Source organism: Thunnus thynnus, chromosome 4 (assembly GCF_963924715.1).
Source record: "Thunnus thynnus chromosome 4, fThuThy2.1, whole genome shotgun sequence".
Taxonomy (NCBI): domain Eukaryota; kingdom Metazoa; phylum Chordata; class Actinopteri; order Scombriformes; family Scombridae; genus Thunnus; species Thunnus thynnus.
The window spans coordinates 7,809,221-7,834,435 of record NC_089520.1 but is presented as its reverse complement, the minus strand read 5'-3'; the positions used below and the strand labels follow the sequence as shown (position 1 = coordinate 7,834,435).

Here is a 25,215-nt window from a genome sequence, read left to right as displayed (position 1 = left end):
TCTTCTCATGTGGGGGCAGTACTAGACAGTCTCTCCAGGATTTCACTGTTTTTTTTTGTGATTACTGCCGAAAATGTTTGATTTTGCAGTGACTTCTCTCAAGAATTGCAATACAATTTGCAATGTTTTATGTGCTCTTATTGTGGTAAGATTGTGGGAATAAGGAAAAATTGCAAGCAAAGGAAAAATTTGCAATTTTTTTTGTAAACTGCTACCCATGAAGCATCCTATGTAATCACTTTCTTTGATAAAAAGCATACAGAAACAACTATTTCAGTGCTGATTTTTTAATTTTATTTTCTGAACATGAGAAGTATGGGCTCAAAGTTATATAAAAGAGAAAATACTTTGCTCAAGTTCCATTTATATGCCTTTATTACATAAACGTTAACCTCAACATTAGCACCAAATAAAATCACTTTTGACTGATTAGATGTTACAAGGTTATATTATAATTGAGATTTACAGGAGATTTGTGTTTATTTTGTTATCTTCAGTAGATTTGTGAAAAATTATGTAAAAGTCTTGATGTAAACTATGAAAGTCAAAACTTTCATCAGGGGACTACGTATTTTTTTCTGCAGGGCCGGATTTGGTCCACAGACTGCAGTTTGCCTACCACTCTGATGTAGACTCACAAAACACTCCACAAAAATACCTTTAACAGGTAGTCCCGCTTATCAGAAACGTAGAAAGGCTATAAACCAAATGGCATTCCCAAATTTATCAATAAATACCATGAATACAGGCGATGTTTCTCACAAACTGAGGAAAACGGTCGCCATTATGGCTCAGAGTTGTACACGGATACAGTAAAAGGGCGATCCTGGTCAGAGCCAAAATGGCGCATTTTCCCTTTAAACAACCAACCAATCGAATTAATGGAATCTTTCTTCCATCCAATCACAATCCACGGCGGGGCGGGACCTGCGGAGCTGGGAGGATCTGTTTTGGGGTGTTTTGGATCCGTGTAGCCAGGAAATCTTGAGAGGGAGTTGTCGCACAGAGTCGCTGAGCGTTTTTCTCCGTCGATTGGCACCGATCGCCGCCGCGCCAGCCGCAGCAATGCCCGGGATAGAGAAGCTGCCGATAGAGGAGACGCTGGAGGACAGCCCACAGGTAACGGTCCTCTTCCCTGGAAGCTCCAGCTAGCATGCTAACGTTACCCGCTTGAACAGGGAGGCTAACTGCCTTTGTAGGATCAGTGTTCATCGACAAACAGCGAGGCTAACTGTCTTTATAGGGGCAGTTTTAATGAACAAACAGTGAGGCCAACTGTCTGTGTAGGTTCAGTGTTCATCAATAAATAGAGGAGATGAAGTTCAAGCAGCAGGCTGACCGCTAACGGCCCAGTTAACCGACTGATTGAACGGGATACATCAGCTGTGCATCGGCATCGAAAATGTGACGGCTATACCGATCAGCTGGCGGAGATGCGAAGTCAACATGTCAACGGGAGGCACAACATTCACTGTCAGTTTGCACATTAAATGATCCCGTTAAATGAATAGTTGGCAAGACTGGCTACTTCCTTAGCCACTCGGCTGTTTCCCCTCCTTCCAGTGATCAGGCAGCAGTGTCATCCTGCTGCTCTCTGTTGTTGTCAGATGCCAAAGTCACGTAGTGCAGAAAGCTGCTGCTGCACTGCTTCAGATGGATTGACATTGAAACACAACCCAATCGGTGATGTTTCAGCAGTAATCCGTTAAAAAAATTCAATTATTTTTCAATTCACATGACTAAACTATCTAACTGTAAAACTATCAAACTATAATAGTTCAAACTAGCTCCACCTCCAGCAGCTACAACAATAACATGCTGCTTACACACTGATGCTTCAGTATTAATAATCTAATGATGTCATATATAATAATATATCAGTCAGAGGGACCAAACCACTACTTTTACCGCAATACTTTAACCACATCAAGCTGATATACTTATGTACTAGAAGGGGATTTTTCATACAGGACTTTTACTTGTAATGGAGTATTTTTACATTGCTGTATTGGTACTTTTACTTAAGTAAAGGATCTGAATACTTCTTCCAGCACTGCCTGGATAACTGCTATCAAAGCTGGTTATCAACAGGCTCAGTTAATTCTTGACTTCTCTGTCCAGCTGTGAGGTGAACTTCTAAAGTAGAAGCAACATCATCAGAACCAGTGGAGCATTTCATTTGACACAAGATGAAACTGAGATACATGTAGGGAAAGTTTGTCATTGCTGCAAAATGTGATTTACAGTGAGGTGAAGTGTGTGTATATATAGAATGTAATTAAACAACAAGAATGTGATTTAAAAGCAGTTCAAAGTGGCTGCAATCAGACTAGTCATCTGACTAGTCTCTGCTAAAAAGAAGCATGAAGAAAATACTTTGTCCAGCGATCTGATTGGTCAGTAGTCCGGCTGTTGACACATTTTCATCTTATCCTCTGAACTGAACCTGCAGCGTAGGTCACCATGGTGATCTATCCCATTTAAAGTGAGGCAGCTTTGTGATGCCATTAAAGGATAGGTTAAAAAATGTTCAAGTCTGTCTTAAAACAACAGCCATATAAACACTGAAAGATGCTGTAATCATTCCTCCAGTTTTTCTGTGTCATTTGGTCCTTACACGTCTGAAACTGCTGCTCTCTACTATGGTGTCTCTCAAGGTTCCGTTGTGGGTCTTATTTTATTTGCTATATATATGCTTCCCTTAGGTCATGTTATTAGCAAATTTAGATATCCTGTAAGCTGACGATATTCAGCTCTATGTCTCTTTTAAGCCTGATAATGACAAAATGTCTGTGTTGCACCACTGTCTGACTGCCATAAAGGACAGGGTGTCTAACAACTTTTTACAGCTTGATACAGACAAGACGGAGGTTTTTATCATAGCTTCTGACAGTATAGCTCCCAAGGTTGCTCAGAGTATTGGGTCCCTTTCCTCAGCTGTTCAGTCTAAATTTCGGTGTGTTATTTGATCAGGCTATGCATTTTGATCAGCAAATCATTGACCCGTACATGTTTTTTCCAATTTAGAAATATCGATAAACTCAGGTCTGTTGTATTACAACCTGAGCTGGAGATGATTATTCACGCTTTCATATCATCCCAGCTGGACTATTGTAATTTCCTTTTCACCTGCCTCAGCAAGTCATCTCTGAACCCTCTACAAATGCTCCATATCACAGCTGTCACTTAGGTCTTCTGACCAGGGCCTACTGGCTGTCTATCGCTCTCAACTGAAAACAAAAGGTGATCAGGCCTTTGACGTAGTGGCTCTTATACTATTGAACTCTCTTACTTTAGACATACGGTCTGCAGTCTCTGTAGAAGCTTTTAAAAAGCAACAGAGCGCCCATCTTTTCAAATTGGCCTTTGTGTCACCTTAAGATGTCTAGTGATTGTTCTTTTGTGTGTTTCTTTTGGGGTAACCTGTTGCCTGTGTTTTTGTTTGTATGTTTTATGCCTCTTTTTTTTTTAAACTTTTATTCTTGTGAAGCACTTTGTGAATTTTATTTCAGTGAAAGGTGCTATACTAAATAAATTATTATTATTCATACTGGCTCTTAAAAGATCCCCTTCAAATGTGCTTTCATTGTAAGTGATGGGGGACAAAATCCACACAGTCACAATTTTGTGCAAAAATGTATTTAAAAGTTTATCTGAAGCTTATATGAGGCTTCAGCAGTCTGCGTTAGTCATATCAAGTGGATATCTGCCACAGACATTAGACGGCATTAAATAGCCTCTTTGTGTTTCCTCAGACAGTGTTTCCCCGTTGAGCTGCGATTGAAGTGTAGCAACAAAAAGAGGAACTTTGGCACTAAAAAGACAATAAAAAGAAAGAAATATATCTACTTGATTTGACTCATTTGGACGGCTGAAGCATCATATTAGCTTCAGATAAACTTTTAAACATATACATCAAACCAGCCTTCAGATATACACAAAAATCCAAAATCGTATTGTTTTAGTGAGTTTAGAATGACAATAACAGAGCAGCTTGCTGGCAAGCTGAAGGCATGCAGTGAAGACACACCTTGACAACTGAACTGTACTGTGTGGAGAGGAAGCAGATGTGGATTTACATAGATAGATGTGAGTCTGGTATTTTGGCAGTTAACTTGCTGAGGTGTTATGGATTGTTAAAATGATTAACACTGACTGCATTTTTACCAGTTTCATTCTGTTTTTTTTTTTTTATGTAGACTCGCTCTCTGCTGGGAGTGTTTGAGGAGGACACTGCAGCCATCTCCAACTACTGTTCACAGCTCTATCAGGCCATGCAGAGGATTTATGATGCACAGGTACACACACAAACACACACACACACACATGCACGATTGACAGGTGTAGTGCCAACAGGATAACAGATATGGTCAGAACATACAGTACTTTAGGAAGTGGATGTTGGTTGGATAATAATTTGTCTCCAGCTGCTCACTGCCGTGTGCTGCTTTCTTTTCCAGAATGAGCTTAGTGCTGCAACACATCTGACCTCCAGACTGCTGAAAGAGTACGACAAACAGGTAGGCCAGTTCATACTAGCCACCGACCCTTTGACACCAGCCAAAACACTATAACGCTTGACATTACCTTTATCATACTACCCACTGGCCATTTAACATTAACCACAACCTTTATAACATGAGCTGTAACCCTTTAACTCTGTCCATCAGCCTTATGACACACTGATGACACAGCTTTATTATGGTAGCCTTTAGCCTTAGGCGGCATTCAGACCGAGATAAATCCATTCATGAAAAAATGCCCAATCACATACATGCATTTCTACCATTTACCTCGCAATCGCTGATCCAAAAGATAAAATAGTTGCTGCCATAATAACTTTCTAGAGTAGTAAAATCCTGTATCTGAGTATTATTGACCAACTCTTCACTAACCACAGCCTTGCAACATAAGCCACAACATTATAACACTAGCCTTTTATCACTAGCTACCATCTTTATCACACCAGCTGTCAGCCTTATTACTCCATACTGGTCTACGCCTCTAGTTATGTGTCACACTGTTACATTTTAAGATTTTTCCAGTTAGAAAAGGTTGGAATTTTTGTTTTTATTTGCTTTTTATTTCTAACTTTCTAATTATTTCTTTTAAAGAACACATATAAACAAAAGTGGTACATATATGCCAACCAGACACAAAACACACACTTTAGAGAATAAATAAATAAAAAATAAGCAACAACAAGAGGAGGATCCATCTCTTAAATAAACTAAATCTACACACATATATACATATACATACACAGCTACGTATACACACATGTGCATAGTCGGCCGACACTTTGATCCAAAAAAAGATATGTTTACAGCTTTGTAATCATTATGGTGACCTTTCCTCTCGAAACAACCTTATGTCAACACTTTTCTCTCTGACAAAGTATCTTGAAAACTGCCAGGAATTCACAAACTTTTATACGGTGTGTAACACGCTTATTTGCTGTGGCAGCGACATATCTTTCTCCCAGGAATCAATTTTGCTGTTGTTGTTGTTGTCTGCAGCGTTTTCCTCTAGGGGGTGATGATGAGGTGATGAGCTCCACCCTACAGCAGTTTGCTAAGGTCATTGACGAGGTGAGTCAGAATACAAATACGCCACAGCAGGTTTGTTTGATCCCTCTGTACGTGCCACACAGGCAGGTTTTACCTGACATGATATGACAGCATGAGCGATTTACTATTTATATCTGTTAGAAGGAGATTTAGAAACACTGTTCTTCTTCTGTGGCCAAACTGAGGTTATTCAGCTGATTGACAGTTTGTATATTCCTTAACTTACACTCCATATTTTTTAATCTCTCTCTTTGGCTTCTTTCTAGTTGAGTTCCTGTCATGCTGTCTTGTCCACCCAGCTTGCAGATGCCATGATGTTTCCTATCACTCAGTTTAAAGAGAGAGACCTGAAGGGTAGGAACACACACACACACACACACACACACACACACACACACACACACACACACACACATGCACTAATGCAACCCTACCACACTGACAAACATCTGATGTTGCCAAATCACATTACATTGCTAAAAGTATGTGGACACCTGAATGTTACAGCCATATGTGATATTTGAAGATGTCATTCGAAAACCACCGGCATTAATCTGCTGCTGTAACAGCCTCGACTCCTCTGGGAAGACTTTAACCAGGTTTTGGAACCTGCAGGGATTTGATCCCATTCAGCCACAAGAGCATTAGTGAAGTCCAACACTGATGTTAGGCGATAAGACTTGGGTCACACTCAAGTCCCACACAGCATTCCTTTGTTACGACAAAGCTCAAAGCACACTGCATGTATTGTCTGAAATATTATTGTTTACCATAGCAATAAGTTTTCTCTTTGGAAGAGGCCCAAATGAGGTCCTCTAAGTTCCAGACGAAAAGTATACAAAACTTTGTGGACAAGGGCGTCCACATAAACAGAAACAACAAAATGATTTTTGTCTCTGTCTCTCTGCAGAGATCCTCACTCTGAAGGAAGTCTTCCAAATAGCCAGCGATGGTAAGTAAACACTGTTACTCAGCGCTGCAATTCATTCTCAGTATCAATGTGTTTATTATTTTTATCAAAGGACAAATAACAACAAGAGTCCAGAGACACAAGGAGTGATCTTCCAGTTGGCTGCTCTTTAGTCCCAACTGTCCTTAACTACCTTACTATGTTAATATTGCTTCTCAACTGCTGGGTAGAGTTACGTTTTTAGTACAATGATTGTCTTACATCCATCTCAGGTACCAGAAGTAAATGTATCAATCTTACAACAGGACTTGAGGCTTCAGTGCACATATTCAAATAACATCCATCTAATGTCTCTTTGCAGCTCAGGTGTCAGGAGTCATTTAAAGTAAAACGAGATATTTAAACAAAGTAGCATCTTGTCTTAATGTCTAATGAGGATTTTCAGGGCAGTTGATGCAATTTTTTTCAGACTAAACAATTTAGTCTTTTGAGATAGTGACTGTATCAGATTAGGCAATAGTCCAAAATTCGTGCCATGTGAGACATGTTGTGGACTGTTGGTCAGGACGAAAGAAGACATTTTGGGTTGCAAACGAGTAATCGATTAAGCAGCACATTAATCAATAATTAGAATAATTGCTTGTTGCAGCCCAACTTCAATATCTTGCTCATCTGTTGAGGTTTGTACAGCTATAGGAAAGTTGTCGTTCTTTCTCAGCTGTGATTGGAGCATAAAGGTGAAAGGGGCGGGGCATAGGATCAGTCAGTTTCAGTCAAATAAAACAACAAATCTTCAAATCCTCACATGGGAAGTGGTTTGGACCCATAAAAGTTATAATTTATGTTCATAATTTGCTTAAAACAATTAATGGATTATTAAAATTGCACCTAATAACGTTTATATGTTATTATGCAAATATGCAAACACACAGGATGTGTTTCTGATGTTTTGAGACCGTCGACCGAAATGTTTCAGTGGAGTTTTAATCTCAGAGGCAGCAGCAGTGAGTTTATTCGGTGTTTGTGGACGACATCTGTCCTGATCTGACTGAAGATGAGAAGTGGATTTGCTGTATAGTCACTATCTCTAACACAGACTCTGTCACAGTTGAGTTGCAGCAACACAAAGTTAAGTAACAGTTCGTCTGAAAGAACGAGATGTGCAGATCTCTCTGCATGTCGGTTTGGCTCCAGATTGTTGGCACATTTAGAGGAAATCACTTTTCTCCCAAAAGACTCATGATGATATTTAGTTACTCTTAAAGTCCATTTTCACCTTGTTTTTCTTGGTTACTGGTATTTCGTTTTTTATCTTTTAAATTACTGCTTTATTTTTCTATCTTTTCCTGTGTTATTATGTAACATTACCAAAAATTGTTGCCTTCCTGTTTGGCTGTTTCTGCCTGCAGATCATGACACGGCCATTAACAGATACAGCCGCCTGTCCAAGAAGAGGGACAACGACAAGGTGACCAAAAACACATAATTCAGTACTTCATAATTCAGTACTAATTTTATAATAAACTTGAAATGTTTTATTTTACAGGACTGTAATTTCTAAATTATTTCCTTGGAACAACTGAGTAATTTCATGCTAATTACAGGGAAGATAAAGAGCTCTGAGACAGTTTAGTTTAGTTTGTGTGTTGAGTTTAGAAGCAGTTGTTGATTTCTAGAGGAATTACATTTAATTATTAGAAAATTTATTCTCCATATATGTTGAATTGTATGCTTGCCTGTTGACATTTTTTACTTTTTGCATCTGCAGCTGACCTGTAAAAGGTTACAAACAATTAATTGGAATTAATTAGTTGATTGTACCAATTGAACATGGCCGCCATCTTTTCTATAATTACAGTGTTCTTCCCAACAAACTTCCTTTGAAATTGTTTGGAAAATATAGACCCTTTAAAATAACACTTTGCTGTCTTATCATCCAGTGTTGAACTTGCAGAGGGTTAAAACTCACTGGAGATACTGGAGATTATCCATAACAGTGTGAGCCATCGGTCAGCTGATTGTTGGGCGTTAATGCAGCTGCGATTTGGGACTATTTTCAAATCTCTGCACTCTATCTGCAGCTAGTTTCAAATCTTTTTTTTTATGTGCAGAAATAACCTAAAACCAACAGCTGCTTGTCAGGAAGGAAATCATTTCCCTAATGGCTTGATTTAGAAAATATTCAGCAGTAGCCATGTACCAACATATAAAAACTTGATATATGTCAGTAGTTATTGTGATACTTACTGAAATACCAGTAAAGTCTGGTGTGTTGCAGATGCGGGCGGAGGCGGTGGAGGACGTCTACACCTCCCGCAAGAAACAGCACCAGACCATGATGCACTACTTCTGCTCACTGAACACACTACAGTACAAGAAGAAGACTGCTCTGCTGGAGCCGCTGCTGGGCTACATGCAGGCCCAGGTACACACACACACACACACACACACACACACACACAAACACACACACACACACACACACACATACACACATCCTGCACACTAGAGGAATTTCAGTCAGACCATACGACCTTCAAAACCCAACAGACCGACCTAATGACCTAAATCATGAGGTCTCAAAGGCACCTTTATACAGTTGCCTTTGAGCCCCCTTCATTTTTAATATAATGATATAAATGTTATAATTTTTATAGAGCTGCTACAATTAGTCGATTAATTGATTAGTCGGTCAAAAGAACATCAATCCGCAAACTATTTTGATAATCAAGGAATCTAAAGCCAATCATGCTCTGGTTCTAGCTTCTCAAATTTGACGATTCACTAATGTGACAGTAAATTAAACCTCCAGTTTAAATCACAGGATTTCGTCTCCAAAACCAAGTCAAGACAATCCTGATGACATCACTATGACATCATCAGTGGGTCATTTTTTTTAAAGCTCCCTCAGAGCCACAGAAGACAACATAAAACATTTTCACAGCTGAGTAGCACTAACCGCGACTAGTAAAATCCACCTGTAAAATCTTTTAAATTTTAACAGACAGAATTGTGAAGCAGGCAGTGAACGTCAGATTGAAACCTTTTGAATCTGAGTTTTTCTGGTTTAGAGTTGAGAAAGTAACAGACACAAACCTGCTGATGTTCTTTATCTGTGTGTTTTGTGCAGATCAGTTTTTTTAAGCTGGGATCAGAAAATCTCACCCAGCAGTGGGAGGACTTCCTGGGAACCATAGGAACCAGCGTCCAGAAGTAAGAACCTGCACACACTCACGCATGTTAATGATTTTTACTCAGAAATTTCAGCAAAGTTAATGAGGTTTGGTGATGGTGCGCTGTGGAACCTCCAGGAGAGGTGATATGAAAATGAATCAAGAAGAAATCCTTGTAAGTAATTTAAAAATAAAGCTACTAGCATCGATGAACAACTTAACCTCACATTGACAAAAATTTCCCTGAGCACTGATGGAAGATCAGATGGGTGTATTTCCTTCAAGCTGCTGCACTTTAACATGTGATAGAGAAGAAGAAGTTTCCCTCAAGTTAAATTTGCAACTGAAAGAGGAAGAGTTCACACCTCAGATGATGAAGCACCTGCCTGCCGCTCAGAGGTTCTGGAGCATGAATGTATCTGCTCAGGGTGTCTGCAATTCCTTGAAAAGTCTTAAAATGTCTGAGGTTACATTACCGACAGTAGACTCAAGGTCTCATGTTTTTATGTACTTTAAGTCAGTTTATAAAACTTATAAACCCACTTAAAGTAAAGATTTTGTAGTTTTGAAGAAATCGGAAATGGAAGCATGAAGAGACTGAACTTGTGTGTGTGTGTGTGTGTGTGTGTGTGTGTGTGTGTGTGTGTGTGTGTGTGTGTGTGTGTGTGTGTACAGTGTGCGTCGGGAGATGGAGGAGGAGGTCGGACAGATGCAGCAGACCATCCAGCAGATGGAGATGTCATGTGACCCGCTGTACGCACCATGTGACCCTGACCCCGCCCACTCACCTGTCTGCCGCAACCTGACCAGGAAGCAGGGCTACCTGCACATTCGCAAGTAAGACACACACACACACACACACACACAATACTTTTATTCAATGTTCACAATAAAGCGCCTTTGTGTAGAGTTGTTATGTAATCATACCACCACTGAAATGATTCTGATGTCATAAGTTTTGTTTTTCTACTACTACTACTACCACTATTACTATTAATACTACTACTACTATCGTCTGTCATAATGTCTTTTTACCACTGGGGGGTGCCAAAGATCCAACATGTAGGGGCTTTAGAGGATAAATCCAATTTATTACAGTTTAGATTGTATTTTTGTAGTTTTGTGCATCATTTCTATTGTAAATAATAACATTGTACTCACCAGGTTACCAAAACCTGTCTGATTGTCTGACTGCTTGTGTGTCTTCACTCGTCAGACTCCTTAGTGATGTCAAAGTGTTCCCAGATCTCAGCTATTAACTTGGTGAATGCAGTGTTATTACTGATAGAAACGATGGACAAAATTGTAATACCCAAGTCCCCTTTAATGAGTATGAGTGTTTCCTCCACACTGTGCAGCTCTACCAGCTGTGTCTTAGTAAGTTTTATGTCATTTTTCCAGACTTTAAGCGGTTCTTATGTCCGTCTGTCTGTCTCTCAGTAAGACGGGCCTGGTGTCATCATCCTGGGAACGTCAGTACTTCTTCACTCAGGGAGGCAACCTGATGCAGCAGGGCCGGGGTGAGGTGGCGGGCGGGCTGGTCACAGACCTCGACAACTCCTCCGTCATGGCGGTGGACAGTGACGACCGCCGCTTCTGCTTCCAGGTCACTTCCTTCGACGGCAAGAAGTGAGAGGGGAAAACTATAACTATTTTCAAATGCTGGTGATTTATAGTAGAGTATCAACTCTGCTTCTAAAACTCATTTGAGTTTGGAGATTAAACTCAGTCCTCTTTTCTCATTTTGTGTTCTGTCAGAGTTGTGACGCTACAGGCAGAGAGCAGGAAGGACTGCGAGGAGGTAAGATGTTTTTTTTGTTTTGTTTATCATGTTACCTGTTCTGTTGTTTCCTCACCGTGTCTCTCTGCTTCTTCCTCCACCAGTGGATCTCCACCATCAACAACATCTCCAAGAGGATCTACCTGAGTGAGAACGCAGAGGTCTGTGTCTCACCTTTCTCATTAAATTAATTCTATAAGTCATAGTGGGAATTTTTGGCAGCTATTTTTAGGTGTAGTCTAGCCTCGTTCGAGACCTCTGAATCACCACCCGCACCTCTGATTTGTCCACTGATCCTGCTTGGTGTTGTACCCGTTGATGACTGTTGCCTCCAGTCAGAGAAAACACTCACCGCCACATTTATGATGAGGTCACATGGCCTGGCACTACCACATCCACCTTAGATCGATTAGCCACCAAAACTATTAACTACAACAACATGACTAGCTGATCCTGACACTGTGCAGGAGAACTGATCTAATTAGCGCTGCTACGACCGCTAACAGTGGTTAATGTGTGTATAACTGTCACGGAAGAGAGTCATTTTCTTCCAGCTATGGCTGTCCTAAATACATTTACAAAATAACTTGTAAATCTGATCAAATATTTGCTTAAATTCAGGTGCAAGGTTTGTCACAAACATGATGTCAATTTATAAAATGAGTTCACATTCACACTTCCATCATAGACAGGAAATTACAAGACACAATGTCTTTGTTGCTAGGAAACATAAAATGGATAGCAGCTTTTTTTTAACATATTTTTGGACATTTTTTGCCTTTAATTAGAGTGTTGACAGTAGAGCTGAGAGGAAATGAGCAGAGAGAGAAAGACACGGGGAACAACATGCAACAGAGGGCTCCACATTAGCAGCAGATTAATGCCTTTGGTTTTGGACAATAATCGACATATTGACACCAATTGGTTGATGCTGATAGCGCTGTGTTCCTATTGGCAGGAGCTGGCAGCCAGAGTGAACCAATCAGCTATTGAAGCTGTGACACCATCGCCATCCTTCCAACAGAGACACGAGAGCATGAGACCCAGCAGGTAGGACTGTGTGTGTATGTGTGTGTGTGTATCTGGCTAACATGACTACGCAGCTGGAAGGAGTCATTGACAACCTCATAATCTATCAGTTGAGTCAGACCTCCATCAGTAAGATCATACATATCTGTCTCTCTCTCTCTCTATTCCAGTAAAGGGCGTGCGGGCCGAGCGAGCAGTATAAGCTCTGTGGGCTCCGAGCCGTCGCCTGCCCTTTCCGTGCTCTCATTGGATGCGCTGGTTGCCCCGGATACACCCATCCAGTTTGACATAATCTCCCCCGTCAGCGAGGAGAACTCAGGACAGAACAAGACGGCAGCACAGTCCGGCAGGTACGTGTGTGTGTGTGTGTTGTTGAGCTCTGGTGCAATCCCAGTTAAGCCATCATAGTTCTGTTTCTGCTCTTAGTCTCAGAGTTTTTAAAATATTAAAGGGTCAGTTCACTCAAATTATAAATTTTCTTTTTTTTGCCCTTAGTGGTATCTATGGAGATGTTTTATGTTTTATATGCTGAGGTTTTGAGATATTGGTCTCTGAGATTTGGTGCTCAAAATCTTTACATTTTACATTTACTATTTATATACAGAAATATACATTTAAAACTTAAACAACATCAACATTTCTCTCCCTGTGTCCCTGTAACTCTTTTGCTTTCTTTTTCTGTAACACTTTTCATAAGAACTATTTTCTTATCAAACAAGTAGCCCTGATGTAAGCTGCTGACCAATCAAGTTATTTGTGATCAATATTGGCAGCACCTAATCGATCAAAGTATCCATAATTTTTGCAAGTCTGAGGGCGGGAGAGTTTCAGTCTTTATGTGAAGGAGAAAGCTTCTGTCCTGTCTAGTTAATGTAGCAGCCGATGTTTGTTTTTAGTTTTTTAATATTTTATTTTGCTTTTTCAAATTTGTACATTTACATGTAAAACAGCAACACACACTAAAGTTATATATATATATATATTTGTGTGTGTATTTAAAACAAAAAAACACTGATGTTCGTTGTGTGCTTGCTTTGTGTGTATGTGTGTGTGTGTGTGTGTGTATGTGTGTGTGTGTCAGAAGGAGTAATCCATTCGGAGAGTCAGGAGACAGCACATCAGAAGACAACGAAGGTACCGTCTGTTTGTCTAGTCTTGTTTTCCTCATGTTATTAATACTTTATTCAGTATTATTATTAAAATAACAACAGAGAGCATGAAACAGTGTTTTCCCTCCATTAGCAACTCCACACTTGAAAACATAATTTGACAAATACTTTTTTTTCTGTGTCCGCTGTCCAGACTCGATCCTCCACCAGCTCTTCATCGTTCGCTTCCTGGGCTCCATGGAGGTCAGGACTACCGAGTCAGCGGACGTCATCTCTGAGACCATGAGGCAGATCCTGGCAGCCAGAGCCATCCACAACATCTTCAGGATGACCGAGTCTCACCTGCTGGTCACCTGCGACTGCCTCAAGTATGAACCACTGTGTGTGTGTGTGTGTGTGTGTGTGTGTGTGTGTGCGTGTGTATTTGTATGTCTATCTTTGTGAGAACATTTCAATCTTGATCATTTTGGCAGCATATTTTGTCTGTTGATACTAATGATTTGCTTTTTGTTTTTCAGGCTCATTGATCCTCAGACACAAGTCACTCGACTCAGGGTAGGACGACCTCTGTCTCTCTGGTTAAATGGTTTAAGTCTCATAAAGGTTTCTTATTGGTTATGTTCTGATCATCTCTTTCATCCGGCTCTGTTCTCCACCTCTCTCCCGCTGTAGTTCCCTCTCTCCAGCGTGGTTCAGTGCTCGTCCCATCAGGACAACAAGAGGCTGTTCGGTTTTGTTCTGCACTCGGTGAGCGGGCGGTCCGACAGCCGAGCCGTCTGCTACATCTTTGAGTCCAACAACGATGGAGAGAAGGTTGTCTTGTCTGCTCATCTGTTTGTCTCGCTGTCTACTCCTCTGTTTTATCTTTTATCCGTCTAACTCGTCCGTCTTCTTCACGTGTTTCAGATCTGTGACAGTATCGGACTGGCCAAGCAGATAGCCTTCCACTCTGAGATGGTGAGACTGATCTGAAGCTTCTTACTGTAATGCTGGAGCTAATGCTAAAGCTAACTCCCTCGCATTTTTGTGATGTTGTTGTGGAGGTTAATTATTTTTGTTGTCTTATTGTTGATTTTGTTGTGTAGGACCGTAAAGCAGTGGAGAAGAGGAAGGAGCAGGACAAGGCCAAAGAGAAACAGCAAGAGGAACTCAGCAAGCAGAAACAGATAGAGAAGGTGACCTTTGACCTTTAATCCTAACCCCACACTTTACACACACTTAAACATAGTTGTTTACTTAACTAACAGATACATTAGGTGAATTTTGAACCCCTGATTCAGTCTATTTTCAAGAAACCTACATTTCTTGATGTGTCCTGATGTCACATTTAAGGCTGCAACAAAATTAGTAAATAATCTATAATTATATTATATAATTAGAGCACGGCGCTTTCTTTTTGTTAGAGCGCAACGCTTTTGATATCTAATTTCAGTTTTGTATTTTTCCTCGTTTTGACTCGCAGGATCTAGAGGAGCAGAGCCGTTTGATCGCCGCCTCGAGTCGTCCTGCTAACCCTCCAGCCTCTGACGGACAGTTCCTAGTGCTCAGTAACAGCCAATCAGAGGACAGCGATGCTGGGGAGGAAGGGAAGAAGAAGGGCGAGTCTGAAGCCTAACGATACGCAGAGGATGCATGTTTTCCCACCCAGGCAAGTCCCAGCTGGTACTGTTAAAGCAACAGCTCAGGAATCAGAGGAGGGGAAGCACCACCCGCCCACCCGGGCTGCTTGGAGCTGAAAAACATGTGTTCCCCTGCTGCTGGACTCTTAAAAAAAAAAAAAAACGGAGGATAAACAAAACGCAGCCTCGCTATAAGAGGAGGAGGAGGAGGAGGAGGAGGAGGAGGAGGAGGGTAGGCATGGAAACGTGTCGTCATGGACTCGTGTTTTACTCTGTGTGTAAAAACGCTGCTTTTTATACTGGCTATATCCAGAAACTGACGCAAATATAGATTAACCTGCAAGTTTTTTTTTGTTTTTTTTGTTTTATTTTATAAAAAGAGCTAACAGCAATTACAGAGGATATAAAGCAAAACATCATGTGAGGAGTAATGAACCTGGATCTGAAGGAGACACGTAAGAAGACACAGAAGTCATATTCAGACGGTGTCACATCCCCTCTCTTATGTTCTTTCATTGGTCCAAGAATTTAGGGTCAGCCACTAAGCCCCGCCTCCCGCTGCCGATGCTCAAGGTCACTTGAGGGCAGGAGGCGACGGTTTCTCTCTGACCACTACGAGATCTTGAAGGGCAACATGACACCTCAGCTGTTTTCTCTATCAGTGTTGTTGTTAAAACGTGTGAGATATGATGTCGTAACACAAAAAGAGAAGAAAGGGAGATTTTAAAATCCTTCCTGTTATGATGTGTTCATCAGCTGACCATTTTTAAAGCATCTTACAGTATTTCAGATTTTTTTTTTCTTTCCTTTCTCCTCACCAGTCATTGGTTTAAATTTTAAAAAATCACAGTGAACATCATGACTTTTAGTGTATGAGTCTTGCATCGCCACGTCACAACAGCAGCATCATGTTTGTTGTGATTTACTCGACTCAAGCAAGTCTTAAATGTCTGTCAGTCAAGAGAAACCACATTCAGATCTGAAACTTCATACAGTCAACATTGATTTGGTGACTTGCAGGTCAAAAGACTGTCCAGCTGTCTGGGGTAAAAATTTGGGCGAATTTGGTTGAGAAAATAAAGTTTTTCAGACGTTTAGTTGCCAAAATGACTCATATTAGCAGCAGGATGTTATTTATCAGCTCCTTGTGATGAGATCTGATAACTCTACGGTTAAATTTAGGCAGAAAAAGCTGCTCGGTGAAGGTTAAGAAACATAATTTGTTGTGTCAACACCATTTCAGTGACTATATTTCAATGTGTAGTTATGATCTGCTTCACAGTGAGATGTAGTCATAAAAATGCTGTTGAAACAACAAGCAAAAATAACTTTTCCACTAAATTCAGCCCAGTTTTTACCAGAATTCTTGACTCATTGACCAGGAAATCATTAAATCAGCGCTACCTGAGTACGTTATGCCTCAGAAACAGAGATATTTGGCAGAAATTACTGCAAAAACTAGTATTGAAAACTTAAAAAATATTGACCAGCACCAGATGTTTCTGTTATCATAGCAGTTGAAATGAAGTTGAATGAAACACTGCAAACTCAGGAGGTCAGTATGGGTCAAATTCTGCTCATCTGGGGTCAAAGGTCAGCTCTACTTTAGCCACAGTGCAAATAATTTGTCCCCAACTCCTCTTTAATCTAACAAGAACACGAACCCGACTGTAAAATGACGTCTTCAATGACCTCCAGTGCCAACATTAACTCGTTTCACAGTTCCTCATATTCCATATTTCTGTATTTGTTGAGGTAATTCTAGAAAAACATAAAATATCTTGCGTCCTAAATCACGTCATGCCGTTTGTACGCAGTGTGTTATTAGCATGTTGTCAGGACCAGCGCCAACATGGCTGCCACAGAGAAATGTGACGGTCAAAGAAAACACAGCAGCAGACCAAGACAGAGTGAAAATGTGATTTAAAAAAAAATTTTTTTTTGAAGGCTTTTACTCTAAAATGAGATGTCTGCAACTTTGGCTTCTGCCTCTTAGAAAACGAATAGTTGCATGAAAGTAATGCTCATTAACCAGAATCTCATACAGCTCAGCTCTGCTCCAACAGTTTGAAGATTTTAGGCCTCAAAAGGAAGCCAAAGATGCTTCGCTTGCATTTCTTTGTCCATTTTAGCTTTGTTGAAACGCTGGTCTGATGTTGTGAAAAGTCAGAAATTGACAATCTCCTCACGTTTACCGTTAAATAATAAGTTTAATAAAAAAAAAAAAAGGAAGCTGTTCACATTTTCCGCCAAATGCCAGCACATCAGAGTGTTCCTCTTCTTCTTTTTACATATATTTATCTCTTGGTCATTGTTTGGGGCCTTTTTATGTTTTTCACAGTTTTTATCCATTAATCTGCCTTTATCCAGAGTGATTATCTGTAGAAAAACAACAGAATAAGCTTCAGTTCCAAGATTTTAGACATTTAAATGTAGGGATGACAAAATATCAGAGGTCAAAGCCTCCTAACAACAGACAAAACCTCTTCAGTCGGCTGTCGGGGAATCAGCGCGGTGAAGGCATTTCTCGGTATCTAAATCAGAAATTACTGAAGATGATTTTATTTTTCTGTCGTTTTGTTTTGGGAGGATGTTTTTTCTTGCTGTAACCCGGTGAAGGACTCGTGTTGATGGAGCTGCACTTTACTGACGCAGAAAAGCACGACAGGATTGATAATGTTGAACTGTAAATATGTTTAAGTGATTGATGTTCCAGTGTCATAAATAATAATAATAAAAAAAAAGGCTTTTCGGTGATAAATAAAGCACTAACTCCACCCGCCTGAGTCAGTCTGCTGGTGTTGTCAGATCCAACGAACCTCCATGAGTTATGAGAGCTTTCAGAAACGTCTTGCAAATGTAAATTTAAAACACATAATTGGAAAAAAAGTAGTTTAAATCGCTAAAAAGACTTATAACAACACAATCCAAAAAGTAATAAGACACATTTAGATGTAATGTCATCAATATGTGTGCTGGTTCAGCAACAGCTGGCCAGTAACAGCTCCAGTTACTGCCCTGTGGTTTAAACCATTTAACCTTTAAATCACTATTAACCCATTACTTTGAGCTATTACAACTGTTCATCTATGACCTTTATCTTAATATTTCCACCATTATTCCACATTAATACAATTTTTTTAACAAGCTAGATCAACTGTTCGATTACTTCAAGCTAATTAACTTTTTAAACTGTTAATCTGTTATTTTAAGCTATCTATCTTAATTTATCCATGAGAAGAGTTCAGTTGCCATGACTTTAGATATCTATTCACACCATATTAGCCAACTATTTCACCATCTATTCATTACTTTTGGCTATTTCAACTGAAGTCTTACTTCAAGCTAACTATATCTAGCTATACTATCAAATTAAATTTCTAATTAGTTTGCTGAAGTTGCTGTAATATGATCATTAAAATGATGTAATTCCTTTGAACTGATTATTAAGAATTGGTGCTTAAGTCCAAATTCCTTCAGCAGAACACAAACCAAACTCTTTACATTTTTTTTTGAGTATTTAAAACAAAATCACATAATTGTAGTCTGTATTAAAATAAAACAAACTGGCAGTTGTAACAACTTTATTAAAAAATAAATGTGAAAAAAATTAAGCATTTTAGAAATATAGATTTTACATTTTCATAAAGCCTTATCTAGTACATGTTTAAAAAAAAACAACCATAATTTCAAAGAAATACAATCGATTATCCATAGCAACAAAATGTCTGAAAGTATAAATAACTGTGATCTTGTGTTTCTGTGTTACAAAGATATTTTATTGTAAAAAAAACTAATTTGTAGATGTCGTACAAGAAACATAAGTTTTTTTAATAAATAAGTAATTGAGAGTAAATTCACTTCTGACAGATAAACTGAATATTAACTAATTAAATAATAAAGAATTCTTAAACAGGTCAAAAGATAAAAGAGAATCAGTGCAGTTAAATTTATTTTCCAAAATGATCCGTCTGGTTGTCTAAAACGTGGTTCCCAATTTTAGAATTAAGAAACATTTGACTTCAGTGCTGCAGCGTCATTTTATCAGTTGTGATCAATGAATTATTGTGATATTTGTCTTCATGTCACATTGATTAACTAATTTCCTTTCTGGTGATATCAGAGACAAATCTGTTTATATCATACTGGTTTTATCATCTATATATATATGAGAACAAATAAAAACACATTGATGTCTGTCTTGTAGAGCCAATTATAAAGTCAGCAGGACATGAAGGAATGTTTTACACGTTCAGACATTTCAGAAGAGGAAAACACTGCAGTGAATTCACCAGTAACAGCAATTTGAGGTAATAAAACAACGTATGTAGTGTAATGAAAGCTGAAAACATCTGCTGCAGGTATTTCTGGTTAATTTCAAGTACATAAAAAGAACTTAAACATTAAATTCTTCTAAAATGACACTTATGTGACACAAACTGTAACTGTATTTTCCAGAAGGAAGCTGTGATCTACGGTGTTTTCTGTGTGCTGTGAACGCAGCAGTAAAATCTCTTTGTGACAATGTGGATCCTTGATGTTTCTCCTCTACACTGGCTCGACTGAGTTCACAGCAGACTGCCTGATGTGCTTAAAGACGCAGCAGGAAACCAAAATAAAGCGGAAGACCGGAGCTCCAGATCAACTTCTTCTCTTTTCCAGGATCTGGTTGGAAAGCCAGTCCAGACCCTCGTACAGACCCGCGCCGCTCACAGCGCAGCACGACTGGACAAACCACTGCACAGACACACAGAGATACAAAGTCATGATTGTAGCTGCAGTTTTAGAGAAACCTACACTGTTTAATGGAGATTTCTCCTTTTTAGCCGCGTTAGCAGTTCGGCTGTATGGATGGTAATGACGGTCTGTTCACCGCTTTGGTCCAGACTGAAATTTCTCAATTATTTGATGGATTGTTGTGAAATTTATTACAGACACTTGTGGTGCCCAGAAGAAAAATCCTGCTGACTTTGGTGAACCTCTGGCGCCACCATGAGGTTCACTTTTATGATTTCGGAGTGACATTAAGAGTTGTGAAGTTGTAGGGGCCGCTGGTTTCAGGTGTGTTTTTCCCTATTCTGTATCTCCTCAGTGTTACTGAACATAGAAACTCTGCCAGATAATGTCCAAATTCTCTGATTCCAGCTTCTAAAATGTGAATATTTTCTGGTTTCTTTAGTCCTCTATGATAATAAACTCGATATCTTTGGATTGTGGACTGCTGGTCGGGACAAAACAAGACATTAGAAGAAACGGTGATCGACATTTTTCACCATTTTCTGACATTTTATAGACCAAATAACAAATCGATTAATTGAGAAAATAATCGTTAGTTGCTGTAGATGTGAACATTATTTACAGGTGAGAAACTGGTTGAGTACAGCCTCACAGCTCTGCTAGCATGGCTGTAATACACTATAACTGAAACCACTACCTATTTACTATATTATGCACTATAGTTACCCTCCAGGATTAGTGAGTGTCGGAGCCATGTATTTGATTTGTGTTAAATGTAATATTCCTCTCAAACACTAGAGGGCTGTATGGTAAAGACCAGACTGGCTACAGGTTATTTCAGGTCATCCCAGGTTATCACAGGTGTTGCTCAGATTTATTGTTTGGCTGTATTTGTTTTAAATGACGAACAATATAGAAAATGAACATTGGTAAGAAAATAAACACAGTATATATGAAGAATTGGAAAAGATTGAATATAGTTTCTGAGTACATGTCTTAACAATGAAGCCCATTAGCAGCCAGTAGTGGCTAAAGTTTAGGATTTAGTCACTACAGTAAGTGTGAATCTCAATTTAATGCTCACAGTTGAGAGTCTGTTACATAGTCAGTAGTGACTGAGTGAAGGAGGGAGTGATTTCAGTTGTTATACCAACACGCTTCAGGACATTTTCTTTCAGTATATGTAAGATGATTTTACAGGTTAATTACAGGTTAATTTGTTACCTACCGGCTGTGAGACTCCTGATAGGCTCAGGGCCTCTGTGATGTCACTGACTGGCATGGCTCTGGGTAAATCCTGTTTGTTAGCAAATACCAGTAAGGCCGCGCCCCTCAGTTGGTCTTCTCCTAACTGCAACACACACACACACATATAACCGTGGTCATCGTGCTGCTATGGAAACAAGACTCACATTGTTATAAACTGTAATGTTTCTTTAAATGATTAAAGAAAAAGTGTTACCATCCTTTGCAGCTCGTCAGCAGCTTCTTTAATCCTCTCAGGGTCGTTGCTGTCGACAACAAATATCAGACCCTGAAGAAGACAAACAGACGTTACTGTAAATATCCTGTGATAACAGCAGATGTAATAGTAGTAACGGCAGTAGTATTACCTCTGTGTTCATGTAGTAGTGTCTCCACAGGGGTCTGATGACAGTCTGACCACCAACATCCCAAACTGTAAAACTGATGTTCTTATACTCCAGTGTCTCTACATTGAAACCTGCACACACACACACACACACATATATATGAGTTTATCTCACGATTTTGTATTTATTTTATATTTTGTTGAATCATGTGTATTTGTATAAACAGGTGGAGGCTGACCAATGGTTGGGATGGAGGTGACGACCTCAGCCAGCTTCAGTTTGTACAGCAGAGTGGTTTTACCCGCTGCGTCCAGACCCACTGCAGAAACACACACACACACACACAAAGAGACAAAGAGACAAAGACAGCACTGCAATTAGCAAGTAGAGCTACTGCTGTTATTACTGCTGTTGCTATTGCTGTTACTAGTGTTACCAGTAGAGTTAGTAGGATAAAAAGTAAAAGTACTTATGCAGAAGAAATAAGTGCTTTTTAAAGCTACAACTACACACTAAAAGTCTTTGGGTTAAATTTTTACCCAGTTTGGGTCAATGTAGCACCAGCACAATACTGGGTTAATGTCGTCCAGAAAGCCACTCAAGACAAGCGGTTGTTTTGACTCAGTTTTAGTGTTATTTTTCATTTTACTGTTTGGTTATTTACCCAAACTGAAGCTTGTTATAATCTACACTTTTTAAACTTACATGTCATGGTTTGTTATTGATTATTAATAACTTGTTAAACAATAAATTTGTAGCAGTTTTTAGCTGAAGCTTGTTGTGTTTGTAACACTGGGTCACAAAGAGCTACTGGTTAAAGTTAACCCAGTTTTGTATTAGTGCTTTACCCAAACTGGGTAAAATTTAAATTTTGATCTGGCCATTATTTTCTTGATTAATCGATTAATCAATTGGTCTATAAACAGTCAGAAATGCCTGATGTGTTACAAACGACCATCACATCATCACATTGGTCGGTCAGAACAAAACAGAATTAAATTACTACAATATAAGACAAAGAAAAGCAGCAAATTTTCACATTTAAGAAGGTAAGGTCATTATATGTTTGGCATTTCTGCTTCAAATGGACTTGGGCGATTAATTGATTACCTAAATGATTGCTGATTAATATTCTGTTGATTGACTAATCAATTAATCGAGTAACTCTCGCAGCTTTAGTGCTTACACTACTATATATTATATAATATATGGATTATTGTGATTGATGTGTAAGTAGCACTTTACCATCGTAGTTGGAGCTAATTTGAACTTTTTTATAAACTCATCATATATTTTGTACATTAAATTTTAAAGTAACTAAAGTGTAGTCGAGTAAAAAGTGAAATACACTGCTCAAAAAAATTAAGGCAACACTTAATCGTCAGAGTTTAACACCATGTCAGTGAAACTTCAGGGATATCAATCTGTCCATTTAGGAAGCGCAAGTGATTGCGAATCAATTTTTTAAAAAATGCGATATTTCCAACTGAACTGTCAGATTTTCATTGTATTGTATGATAGTATTTAGCTGGAACTAGTGAATGTTTCACATTTTTACTTGAAAAAACACACAAAAAGGAAATAAAGGCAAAAAGGAATAAAAATGACATTAAAACTATAAAGCTGCTGTTAGTACAGTAAGCAACAGCAATAATAAACGTCACCATAGTGAAGTTATTGATTCTCAGAGTTAATAATATTATTGCTGAAATCAAATCTCACCCATTAAAATCCTGACAGGTTTCTTGGCGGTGAATCTGGAGAAGATGTGTGAGATGAAGACGCCCATGTCTCAGGTAGAAAGCTCCTCCTCGGCAGCAGCTCGGTGTCTCTGTCGGTGAGTGTCGGTGTCTCCGATTTTATAGAGCAGCAGCAGCGTGTGTTTGTGTGTTATCCATGTCATCATCCCGGTTGCTGTCAACTTGGTACACGGTGGCAGCGGAGGAGCAGGCAGCATTGACACCTCACGTAAAAAAGTTTTCCTAGGAGGGCGACGGAATGACCCGCCCTATGATTGGCCAGTATCATTGCCTTCGTTGATAAGATTGGTTAGATTCGGGGTTAGGGTAAGGGTATCAGGGTCAGAGCCAATCAGAGGTAGAGTAGGGCGGGTCTTCGCGGATAATTCCGTCGCCATCCTAAGAAACGTAAACTCCTACATTGCACCGTTAATATTACTTCCGCCAACACAGGCCTGCTCATTTATGGGGTCTTTTTTTTCAAATTCAAAATTGCTTTATTGACATGGCGATAATTAAAGGACAAGGTTGCCAATATTTTATATTTTTCTTATTGTTAACAAATTCAGTGAAAACACTAGAGCTGCAACAATTACTTGTTGTTTGAGTCATTTTTTTTAGAAGAAAAAAATAAAAATTCTCTGATTCCAGCGTCTCAAATGTGAATATTTTCTGGTTTCTTTAGTCTACCATGATAGTAAACTGAATATCTTTTGGTTGTAGACAAAACAAGACATATGAAGATATCGAACCATTTTCTGACATCTTATAGACCAAACAACTAATAAATTAATCAAGAAAATAATCAACAGATTAATCAATAATGAAAATAATCGTTAGTTGCAGCCCTAAAAACCACCAAAACCAACGATGAGTGAATCCAATTTGGAAGTATTGTGTTTTATTATTTATTAGTATTGTGTCTTCGGCAGAAGCCAGTGTGCTATAGACAGAGTAGGGAAGTAAGAAAGTATTCAGAGATGGACAAACATGTTTTTTTCATGGTATTTGTTGACAGTAAGAAAAATACAGAAGAACATCAGACTGATGCTTTAAATACAGTATTAAAAAATCAATTTGTACAAAGTTTTCAGTGTATGACAAAAAGGACAAGCAACGGTGTACACATTACTACACTACATACATGATGCATCATCATGCACTATACTTCTTACTAATACTACTATGACTGTGCTACATAGTATACTATAATAAAAGTAAAACAAAACTTTGAAAAAATTTAAATTTTATATTAATATTCTAACCATAACCATGTAGGATGTGTCGTGTAGTAAAGTGGGTGTGTCATGTAATAAAGTGGGGGTGTCATGTAGTAAAGTGAGGGTGTCATGTAGTAAAGTGGGGTGTCATGTAGTTAAGTGGGGGTGTCATGTAGTAAAATGGGGTTGTCATGTAGTAAAATGGGGTGTCATGTAGTAAAGTGAGGGTGTCATGTAGTAAAGTGGGGTGTCATGTAGTAAAGTGGGGGTGTCATGTAGTAAAAAGGGGGTGTCATGTAGTAAAATGGGGTGTCATGTAGTAAAGTGAGGGTGTCATGTAGTAAAGTGGGGGTATCATGTAGTAAAATGGGGTGTCATGTAGTAAAGTGGGGTTATCATGTAGTAAAATGGGGTGTCATGTAGTAAAGTGGGGGTGTCATGTAGTAAAGTGGGGTGTCATGTAGGAAAGTGGGGGTGTCATGTAGTAAAAAGGGGGTGTCATGTAGTAAAATGGGGTGTCATGTAGTAAAGTGAGGGTGTCATGTAGTAAAGTGGGGTGTCATGTAGTAAAGTGAGGGTGTCATGTAGTAAAATGGGGTGTCATGTAGTTAAGTGAGGGTGTCATGTAGTAAAATGGGGTGTCATGTAGTTAAGTGAGGGTGTCATGTAGTAAAATGGGGTGTCATGTAGTAAAGTGAGGGTGTCATGTAGTAAAATGGGGTGTCATGTAGTAAAGT

General features: G+C 39.1%; 2 protein-coding genes across 3 annotated transcripts; one reads left to right on the top strand and one right to left on the bottom strand.

Annotated features, from left to right (window-relative positions):
* The first annotated feature begins 915 nt into the window (after positions 1-915).
* On the top strand, positions 916-17,967 carry appl1 (adaptor protein, phosphotyrosine interaction, PH domain and leucine zipper containing 1). Of its 2 annotated transcripts, none has more exons than XM_067586370.1 (22): positions 916-1,119; positions 4,200-4,298; positions 4,461-4,520; positions 5,520-5,591; positions 5,837-5,924; positions 6,481-6,522; positions 7,890-7,948; positions 8,759-8,905; positions 9,611-9,693; positions 10,329-10,490; positions 11,094-11,282; positions 11,412-11,454; positions 11,538-11,594; positions 12,392-12,483; positions 12,633-12,812; positions 13,547-13,596; positions 13,765-13,939; positions 14,090-14,126; positions 14,244-14,384; positions 14,478-14,528; positions 14,657-14,746; positions 15,034-17,967. In XM_067586370.1, the coding sequence occupies exons 1-22, from the start codon at positions 1,066-1,068 to the stop codon at positions 15,184-15,186; spliced, it is 2,124 nt and encodes a 707-aa protein (XP_067442471.1). In that variant the 5' UTR covers positions 916-1,065; the 3' UTR covers positions 15,187-17,967. The 2 variants fall into 2 exon arrangements, with proteins under 2 accessions (XP_067442471.1, XP_067442472.1); XM_067586371.1 differs by having other exon boundaries at positions 930-1,119; positions 13,544-13,596.
* A 1,626-nt stretch (positions 17,968-19,593) lies between these two features.
* On the bottom strand, positions 19,594-24,181 carry LOC137181035 (ADP-ribosylation factor 4-like). The gene is made up of 6 exons (XM_067586372.1): positions 23,242-24,181; positions 21,758-21,838; positions 21,541-21,650; positions 21,390-21,461; positions 21,156-21,278; positions 19,594-19,927 (listed from the first exon to the last, which is right to left on the bottom strand). Exons 1-6 carry the CDS (start codon positions 23,306-23,308, stop codon positions 19,832-19,834), a joined length of 549 nt encoding a protein of 182 aa, XP_067442473.1. The 5' UTR covers positions 23,309-24,181; the 3' UTR covers positions 19,594-19,831.
* Positions 24,182-25,215: the final 1,034 nt, after the last annotated feature.